The sequence below is a fragment of the Crinia signifera genome, chromosome 4 (assembly GCF_055691185.1).
Source record: "Crinia signifera chromosome 4, ASM5569118v1, whole genome shotgun sequence".
Classification (NCBI taxonomy): Eukaryota; Metazoa; Chordata; class Amphibia; order Anura; family Myobatrachidae; genus Crinia; species Crinia signifera.
The window spans coordinates 234,481,425-234,490,235 of record NC_139220.1 but is presented as its reverse complement, the minus strand read 5'-3'; the positions used below and the strand labels follow the sequence as shown (position 1 = coordinate 234,490,235).

Sequence of the window (8,811 nt, the reverse complement as noted above, 5' to 3'; positions counted from 1 at the left end):
GCGGAAATTAGACCACAAAATGGCGATATCGCATTTTCCCATTAAATCGTTGATTTAATGGGATGCGCATAGGGGCTGAAATCGCATATTTTGTGCGTTAAGGTCTGGTGAATAAAAATGCGAGATTAATTCGCATTTTTATCGCATCCAGATGTTTGCACACAGAAAAGTATACAAGTCGCTTATTTAATGCTATGCGCATTTGCACATCGCATTTTTTAAGTGACTAATTTTCGCACTAATTTCAGACCTGGGTCTGTTAGGCGAATTAGCCAGAACCCTGCACAGATCGCAATGTTCCGTGCAGGGTTCTGCTGTAAAAAATAAAACAAATGGTTAAATTAAAAAAAAAACGAGCGCGGGGTCCCCCGCCCGAGTGTAACCAGTCCCGGGCTCACTGAGCCGGTGCTGGTGACATAAAATCAGGGTCCCCGACAAATAGGGGTCCCCTTGATTTTATGAAACCAGCACCAGACTCAAGGTCCGGCGCTGGTTCCCAAAATACGGGGGACAAAGTGACTAGGGGTCCCCCGTATTTTAAGAACCAGCACCGGACACAACCAGCCAGCAGGGTAATGCCACAGCCGGGGGGAGACTTTTTATACAAGTCCCCCCGGCCAAAGCATTAACCCCCTGGCTGGTCAGCATGGGCAGGGGTCCTGGGGAAGTGGGGACCCCCCCAATGAAGGGGTCCCCCCCCTCCAGGACTTACCAGCCCATGCTGATAGTCCGGGGCTGTCCTCCATGCCCCTGGGCTGTGGGCATGGAGCTGATGCTTTGTGTAAAAAAAAGAATGATAACTATTGTTTTACACTGGCGAACTATGAGTCCCAGCAAGCCTACCCCGCATGCTGGGACTTGGGGAACCACAAGTCCCAGCATGCGGGGCATTAAAGTGCCCGCTGGCACTTGTAGTTCTGCAGTGTAAAAAATAGTGCACAAAATCACACTGACACCCTGTAAAATAAAAGTTTAATACACACAAAACACACACACACTGATACTTACCTACCTTGAGCCCGTAGGTCGGTCCCTGGATCCTGGATTCTTCCTCCGGGGCTCCAGGGCAGAAGAGTCCGGTTCCGGGGCCTTGGTACTGGTTCCGGGGCTGGTCCTGGGGTTCCGGGGCTCCTGGCGTGAAGAATCCGGGGTCCGGGATCCGTGGTAGTCCAGAGGGGTACCTAAGGAGGGAAATCCAACTCACCTGCTCCCCGGCGGCGACCTCCGGTGACAGCGCTGCTCCCGACTGGTACCCGGCTTAAAGGAGTTTGTCCGGCGCTGAGATGTTTCCTCCTCGCCGTCTCTGAACAGAATGATTTCTCGGCCAATCAGGAGCCGAGAAAGTCGGCTCCTGATTGGCCAGAAATCATTCTGAATATAGACGCCGAGGGAGTAACATCTCAGCGCATCCAGAGCAGAGATGTTACTCCCTCGGCGTCTATATTCAGAATGATTTCTGGCCAATCAGGAGCCGACTTTCTCGGCTCCTGATTGGCCGAGAAATCATTCTGTTCAGAGACGGCGAGGAGGAAACATCTCAGCGCCGGACAAACTCCTTTAAGCCGGGTACCAGTCGGGAGCAGCGCTGTCACCGGAGGTCGCCGCCGGGGAGCAGGTGAGTTGGATTTCCCTCCTTAGGTACCCCTCTGGACTACCACGGATCCCGGACCCCGGATTCTTCACGCCAGGAGCCCCGGAACCCCAGGACCAGCCCCGGAACCAGGACCAAGGCCCCGGAACCGGACTCTTCTGCCCTGGAGCCCCGGAGGAAGAATCCAGGATCCAGGGACCGACCTACGGGCTCAAGGTATGTAAGTATCAGTGTGTGTGTGTTTTGTGTGTATTAAAGTTTTATTTTACAGGGTGTCAGTGTGATTTTGTGCACTATTTTTTACATTGCAGAACTACAAGTGCCAGCGGGCACTTTAATGCCCCGCATGCTGGGACTTGTGGTTCCCCAAGTCCCAGCATGCGGGGTAGGCTTGCTGGGACTCATAGTTCGCCAGTGTAAAACAATAGTTATCATTCTTTTTTTTACACAAAGCATCAGCTCCATGCCCACAGCCCAGGGGCATGGAGGACAGCCCCGGACTATCAGCATGGGCTGGTAAGTCCTGGAGGGGGGGGACCCCTTCATTGGGGGGGTCCCCACTTCCCCAGGACCCCTGCCCATGCTGACCAGCCAGGGGGTTAATGCTTTGGCCGGGGGGACTTGTATAAAAAGTCTCCCCCCGGCTGTGGCATTATCCTGCTGGCTGGTTGTGTCCGGTGCTGGTTCTTAAAATACGGGGGACCCCTAGTCACTTTGTCCCCCGTATTTTGGGAACCAGTGCCGGACCTTGAGTCTGGTGCTGGTTTCATAAAATCAAGGGGACCCCTATTTGTCGGGGACCCTGATTTTATGTCACCAGCACCGGCTCAGTGAGCCCGGGGCTGGTTACACTCGGGCGGGGGACCCCGTGCTCGGTTCTTTTTTTTACAACCTTGCGCTGTCCTGCAAATGTGCGATTTTCAGACATGAAAATCGCACATTTTCAGGACTAAAAACAGCGCACCACATCGCCGCAAATCGCCCCTATTCGCACTTTTCAGCCTCCAATGCGCATCACATTAAATATGCGCATTTAGGCAGAAAAATGCGATTTCAAAAAAGGCGATTTGCGGCGATATGGTGCGCAAATAAAACATGCGCATTTAGCGCAGATCATAGAATGTCACCCTTATGTGGGGTACACACCAGGACGACCACCGTCGTTCACGACCGATAGACGACCATGGAACGATTTCCCTTGGACTTCCCGGGAGCTCCCAGGCAGTCCCCAGCAAACGATTAGCAAAAATTGTGTTTTTTTGCGGAACGATCTAGATCCGATCCCGATGCGCCCGCGATGGTCGTTAAGACGGTCGGATCGCTGGTTTTTGTTTTTTTTGCAAGAACACATGCGACCGTCGTCAGATGGGCCTTTGAAATTTGAATGAAGGGGCTGGACTAGCAGAGGGGGAGGACTAGCAGAGGGGGATAGGAATAGCAGCAGCCATTTTAAACCAGTGTATTTCTGCTTTGTTACTAGTGAGGCTTGGTTTATACCTGCTGAACGCTGGACATAGCTATTTACACATTACTTTGTTTTGCCTGCCATTACAAAGTGTCTTTTAACCCTGCACTATGGAGAATGCAGTGATGGGTAGTCACCAGCAACAGTACCTGCTCTATTATGCAGTTTTGAAGCTCAGGCGTCAGAGAGCCCAGCGCAGGAGAGAAAGATCATGCTGGACAAAGCAGTGGCTACTTCAGCGTCAGACTCGTTCGCACATGCCACTGCTCAGGGACATCAGGGAGAATAACCCAGACGATTTCCGTAACTTCTTGAGGATGGATGATGCCACATTCCAGGAATTGCTGCGTCTGGTGACTCCCCACATCGAGAAGCAGGATACCAAGTATCGCATGGCTATCCCTGCTGAGGAACGGCTGGTGGTCACCCTGAGGTTTCTGGCGACAGGACGGTCTCTTGCTGACCTAAAGTTTGGATCCCTCATCTCCCCGCAAGCTTTGGGCCTCATCATCCCGGAGACCTGCAAAGCCATTGTGAAGGTGCTGCAGTACCAGTATTGCAAGGTAAGGATGAAATATACACTGTACACTTTATTGTGCAAACAAAATATTTTTATTTATAATTTAGGCCTAGGACAGAAACAGGTTTTTTAGGCCTTTCATGGTTAAAACATGTAAAATAGTAAATAGATTGTGTCAACAAAAATATATTATAATACCATATATAAAAGATATTGTACAAAAACACACACTATATATAAAGATTTAAGTATGTATGACCCAGTTTAAACTTTCCCAATAAGTACGGGCTACTGTGTGGCAGAGGATGTCTGCCGCAGATAAGTAAAGGCTGCGGCCCACATGGCGCATGGCGCAGATGCAATGGTCCCGGCCCCATTGATGTGCGCCATACGCCATGTGAGCAGTGGCCATCACATACCTGCAGCTGAGACCATGTCTGCCGCACAGTACCCCATACTATTGGTAAAGACAAAAGGGCAATAAATGGAGTTTGCTATCCAGATTGAGGAGAATCCTGTTCTCCCTCTGGTAATGCAGGTACAGGTAGCAGCATATAAAAAAACAAAAAACACACTCTGGTAACTTCTGGAACAGGCACTTACAACAGTAGGGATAAGGTACTGTGTGGCAGAGGATGTCTGCTGCAGATATGTAAAGGCTGCGGCCCACATGGCGCATGGCGCAGATGCAATGGCCCCGGCCCCATTGATGTGCGCCATACGCCATGTGAGCAGTGGCCATCACATACCTGCAGCTGAGACCATGTCTGCCGCACAGTACCCCATACTATTGGTAAAGACAAAAGGGCAATAAATGGAGTTTGCTATCCAGATTGAGGAGAATCCTGTTCTCCCTCTGGTAATGCAGGTACAGGTAGCAGCATATAAAAAAACAAAAAACACACTCTGGTAACTTCTGGAACAGGCACTTACAACAGTAGGGATAAGGTACTGTGTGGCAGAGGATGTCTGCTGCAGATATGTAAAGGCTGCGGCCCACATGGCGCATGGCGCAGATGCAATGGCCCCCGCCCCATTGATGTGCGCCATACACCATGTGAGCAGTGGCCATCACATACCTGCAGCTGAGACCATGTCTGCCGCACAGTACCCCATACTATTGGTAAAGACAAAAGGGCAATAAATGGAGTTTGCTATCCAGATTGAGGAGAATCCTGTTCTCCCTCTGGTAATGCAGGTACAGGTAGCAGCATATAAATAAACAAAAATACACACTGTGGCCCTTGTGTGGCAGAGGATGTCTGCTGCAGATATGTAAAGGCTGCGGCCCACATGGCGCATGGCGCAGATGCAATGGTCCCGGCCCCATTGATGTGCGCCATACGCCATGTGAGCAGTGGCCATCACATACCTGCAGCTGAGACCATGTCGATGGTAAATGATAAAGTAGCCTATTTTTTAAGACAGATCCTCAAAAACAGGACACTCTGGATCTTCTATCAGTAAAGAACTGTAGAATTGACGGTACTGGGGGGGTTGAGAAGGCTGTGTAGGTGTTGACTGGGTATGTGTTGGAATTGTGCTCGACTGGCCTGCTACGGTGGCAGGCGGAGTAGGCACTGGTGATTCTAATGACAGTGGTGTGTCTGGTGCACTACCAATGCCAACTATTTTAGTGCCACTGTTGAGATACCCTAAACTGCCATTATACACCAACTCCATGCATAACTTTTCAAAAGTAAGTTGCTGGTCAGGAGCCATGTTGCGAACACACTCTGCCACATAAGTGAAGTAGTTGTCATGTTTGTCCGGGTTTCTTTGCAGGACTTGATGTGCCCGCATCATAAATTCTTCATGTGCCGCTGCTTCTCCTTTTTTTCCTTTGCCACGCATTTTTTTGGCACGGGGGAGTGGTGGAGTGGGTTCCAGGGTGGGTGGCGGAGTGCGTGCCGGAGTAGGAACTTCGTTAGATGTGCATGCATTCTCAGATAGGACAGATAGGTCTGGGGTTGCAGGTGGGTAGTCACCAAGCTGTAAAAAAAATTGAACATGTTTACTAATCAATTCTATTTACTTCTAATTTCAGTTCCCTACCAGCGTGAATGAATGGAAAGTCATCGCAGAGGAGTTTGAACAGCGATGGAACTTCCCAAATTGCGGTGGAGCCATTGATGGCAAACATGTCCGCATAGCCCAGCCTATCAATAGTGGTTCCTACTATTTTAATTACAAGGGCTATTTTAGCATTGTACTAATGGCTGTGGTGAATGCCAACTATGAGTTTATCTTCCTGGATGTAGGAAGGAATGGCCGTGCATCGGATGGTGGCACTTTCAAGGACACAAAGTTCTACGAAAGGCTCATAGCGAACACCCTTCACTTGCCGTCTGTCCAGGAAACTAAACAGGGGCTTAACTTTGTTTTTGTGGCTGACGAGGCTTTTGGCCTGCACGAGCATGTCATGAAGCCATATGCGCAAAGGGGCCTGAACCATGACAAAAGGATCTTTAACTACAGGCTATCCAGGGCACGGCGTGTTGTGGAAAATGCTTTTGGCATCCTGGCAAGCCGGTTTCGCATTTTTCACACTGCCATTAACCTGAGGGTGGACAAAATTGACTGGGTTGTCACGGCGTGCTGTGTCCTGCACAATTTGCTCCGCAGAAAAGCCACACAGCAAAGGGCTACAGGCACAGCACTCCAAGAAGACCAAGAACTGCCAGAGGAGGTAGTGCAGATATCCTCCTTGCAAACCCCAACACAACGCTACACAGGGAGTGCACGAGCCAAACAGGTGAGGGAAGAGTACATGGCCTACTTTAATGGGGAGGGCGCTGTGGATTGGCAGGAGGAATCAATTAGATAGCCAAAAAAATAGACTCACCGATGCAGACTGCGAATTCTCCTCCTCCTCCTGCGCCGCGACTTCTTGGTTTTCCTGTTCGACCATAAGGACTACTCCTGTCCTCATCGACTCCTGGCTGAGGGTGAATGTCAACCGGTCATAGTACCAGAGCGATGTTTGATACATCTCGTCGACTCCAGCACCAGACTTCTTTGCAGCCTCCATCTTCTTGTGTTCCTTTAAGAACACCGTGCGCATATTCTGGATGCGTTTCCTCACCCATTCAACATTGGCCTCTGGATGAAATGGAAGACTGTAGCGTGCCAACTCCTCCAAGGCTTGGTTTCTTTTAATTTTGTTTGAATACTCCTTGGATTTGGTTCTCCACAGGCATTCGTGTGTACGATATTTTTCAATAAACCCTTCCAAAAACTCTTGTTCCTTTGCGTTGGACATTGGGACTGTAAAAAGATAAAACCATTTTAGTTGTTATAGTTATACCCATGTTTTGTTTCATATTTAAATTTTTATAGTTATAGTTACCAGTTTACCTAGTTCTTATGTTTTAAGTATTTAAAATGTTAATAAACTTTTATGAAAACCACTATACATTTTATTGTGCAGATTGCTATTCACACACACAGGTGAATGGGGCCTAGCAGAGAGGAGTGCATGGAATACTGCAATGGTGGACAATGGTTTATGTATATATATCTATATATACACAAACACACACACACAGGTGAATGGGGCCTAGCAGAGAGGAGTGCTTGGAATACTGCAATGGTGGACAATGGTTTATGTATATATATCTATATATACACAAACACACACACACAGGTGAATGGGGCCTAGCAGAGAGGAGTGCTTGGAATACTGCAATGGTGGACAATGGTTTATGTATATATATCTATATATACACAAACACACACACACACAGGTGAATGGGGCCTAGCAGAGAGGAGTGCTTGGAATACTGCAATGGTGGACATTGGTTATATGTATACACACAGACATGGGGCCCACCCAAAAAAAACAGTGACATGGTCGGGTGCACGGTTGCCAAACCAGTGCTTTATACACACTATATACATTGGTGGCAACAGTGGGCATGCATAGAAGAGCATTGGGAGTGCAAACATACCAGGTTGTTGTTCTGGGAGATGCGACAAGAAGGAGAGTCCAACTGCTGCGCCAGCGCTGTTTGCTATGTGGAAAAACATGGCGCCGGGGGAGTGTTTAGGAAATGCCACTCAAATAGGCTGGATCAAACGACGGACGCACCGACGGACGGACGACGGAGGCGGCAAAAAACACTCACGATCTGCATACGATTGACGGTCGGTCGGCCTGGGATTGACGGATCCTACCTGCAGCACGTAGGACCAAAGATGCGACCAAACGAGCGGCGTGAACGCGCATTTGATCGGAATCGGATCAAATAAATGTCAAAAACACACGATAGTACATACAATCTGCATACAACCGGTCGGAATTGGATCTAAATTGACAGAATCGTGCCCTAGTCGTCCTGGTGTGTACCCAGCATTATTCTCAAGCATACATACAGTACATTCCTGTGCTTCATGCAACAAACTATCTAGACACTAGAGGGCGAGCAACATTCATAATCATGCTTATACTGTAACCACTTTACATTCATTATCCAACAGTTTCCTATGTAAGCTTACAGTAATGAATCTGTTGGTTTAGACAAGTTTCTGCATTCAGAAAATACCATTTAATACCATTGCAGGCAGCTGCAAGATCCTGGTGTTTTAGCTGCTATAGTAGAATGAAGCTGACTTACCTACTCTCCAGAAAGTGTCGGGAATTTCCAGATCTTTTGGGCAGTCCCATGCACCAACGGAAGGGTGGGCACATTTCCACATCCCACCCTCTTCCTAGTGAAGTGGGCAGGATAAGGAGATAATACAGGAAAATGCGGTAATGAATGAAGGGGGGGGGGGGGGGTGTGCTAAAAGATGTGAATTTGTGTCATTGGAGCGGACGCTATGGAAAGCCGTCAACCCCGCCGCTCATCTACTGGTAATACCATGAGGGGCGGCGGCCAGCGGTGGTGCAGGATTGCGCATCAGCACTTTCCGATCATCGCTGGCCATACACACTGGGTTGTTTTGCAGCTGAAAACAGCTTAAACGGTTAAAGTGAGCGGCTTTCAGCTCAAAATTGCCCAGTGTGTATGGGCCTTTAGTAGCAGCACCGATCAGGGAAATTATGAGGCCTGTGAAGCCCTGCCCCTAAACATGTGACAGATGTACAGGCTTTGGGGTGTGTCCAGTAAACCAGTGGCATTAGTTTGTCCCAGTTTCCCGGAGGCAAGAAAAATATGGGTGCTGGACGCGGTCCCGACAGTCATTTACCCGATGTCGGGATCCCAACTGTCAAAACGCCGACAGACAGGTGCC

At 49.0% G+C, this 8,811-nt stretch overlaps 1 protein-coding gene across 1 annotated transcript; it reads right to left on the bottom strand.

Annotated features, from left to right (window-relative positions):
• Positions 1-4,778: 4,778 nt before the first annotated feature.
• On the bottom strand, positions 4,779-7,231 carry LOC146072548 (uncharacterized). The gene is made up of 2 exons (XM_083179769.1): positions 6,422-7,231; positions 4,779-5,568 (listed from the first exon to the last, which is right to left on the bottom strand). The coding sequence occupies exons 1-2, from the start codon at positions 6,836-6,838 to the stop codon at positions 4,996-4,998; spliced, it is 990 nt and encodes a 329-aa protein (XP_083035895.1). The 5' UTR covers positions 6,839-7,231; the 3' UTR covers positions 4,779-4,995.
• Positions 7,232-8,811: the final 1,580 nt, after the last annotated feature.

Coding starts and splice junctions, on each gene's coding strand:
- LOC146072548 (XM_083179769.1), bottom strand. CDS start 6,838: ATGTCCAACGCAAAGGAACAAGAGTTTTTGGAAGGGTTTATTGAAAAA. Junction 5,569..6,421: donor AGAATTCGCAGTCTGCATCG/GTGAGTCTATTT, acceptor TTTTTTTTACAG/CTTGGTGACTACCCACCTGC.